This window comes from Carlito syrichta, unplaced genomic scaffold, assembly GCF_000164805.1.
Source record: "Carlito syrichta isolate Samal-C Ts95f unplaced genomic scaffold, Tarsius_syrichta-2.0.1 Scaffold287976, whole genome shotgun sequence".
Taxonomy (NCBI): domain Eukaryota; kingdom Metazoa; phylum Chordata; class Mammalia; order Primates; family Tarsiidae; genus Carlito; species Carlito syrichta.
In genome coordinates this window covers 28207-29035 of record NW_007232072.1, presented here as the reverse complement: position 1 = coordinate 29035, position 829 = coordinate 28207, and the positions used below count along the sequence as shown (strand labels likewise).

Genomic DNA, 829 nt, shown 5'->3' with positions numbered 1-829 from the left:
GGGGGGGGGCTCCTTTGGCGTCGAAAGACACCAAATCCTACTCTGCTGCACTTGGGGTTTTTTGACTCGAGGTTACTGTCTTCATATTTCAAGCGAAATCTGGAGGACTTTCGAACGACCCCCCCCCCATAAAGAGGGAAAACCTCCACGCACAATTTGGAAGGCATTGAAGTGACTGATGGGGTGTGCGTGTGTGCGTGTGTGTGTGTGTGTGCGGGGGGGGGGGAGCTTCGCGAGAAGGAGAGAGTTTCCAGGAACCTTATTTCTAGGATTAAAAACAACAGCAGCAAAAAAGAAAGAAAAAGACATCGCGGCTGGACGATCCCTCGGATGAAATGCTGAGTTGAAAATGAAACTTAATTGCATCCCCGAGGTCTCCCTCGCTCCTCGGTTCCTGGGGGAGGCAGGCAGCAGACACCCCTTCTTGTCGACTTCGCCGAAATGCGCACTTGCATCGCAAGAGGCCCGGGCCCTCCCACTCTCCCCCCCCAACCCCAAATGCGTCTGAGCCCCGAGGAGGGAGCGGGGTGCGAACGAACGGGGGCCCTGACAGCTGCCACCCTTCTCCCCCGACCGCGCTCCTTCTCTTCTCCCTTGGCAGCTCATGCTTTGCGCGAGGTGCGCGGCTCGGAGTCTTCCTCGGTGTGTGCGTTCGGCGACGGAGAACCGGGCGAGGGAGCCGAGCCCCGCCGTCACCCGGGGGAAAGAGGACGACCAGGGGGAGCAAGGGGGGAAGGCAGGGGGCGCCCGGTCCCCCGCGGGGCCCTCCCACGTCTGCGCTGCGGGCGCGGAGGGCCCGAGCGCCCTGCGTCCCGGCCATCCTCCCCCG

General features: G+C 62.1%; 1 protein-coding gene across 1 annotated transcript in view; it reads right to left on the bottom strand.

Annotated features, from left to right (window-relative positions):
• The window catches only part of CD47 (CD47 molecule), a 46748-nt gene extending 45928 nt beyond the window's left edge, over nt 1–820 (bottom strand). The window contains exon 1 of the mRNA XM_021710053.1: nt 308–820. Within this exon, the coding sequence (XP_021565728.1) occupies nt 308–820 (513 nt within the window). The remainder of the gene's footprint in view (nt 1–307) is intronic.
• Between the last annotated feature and the right edge of the window lie 9 nt (nt 821–829).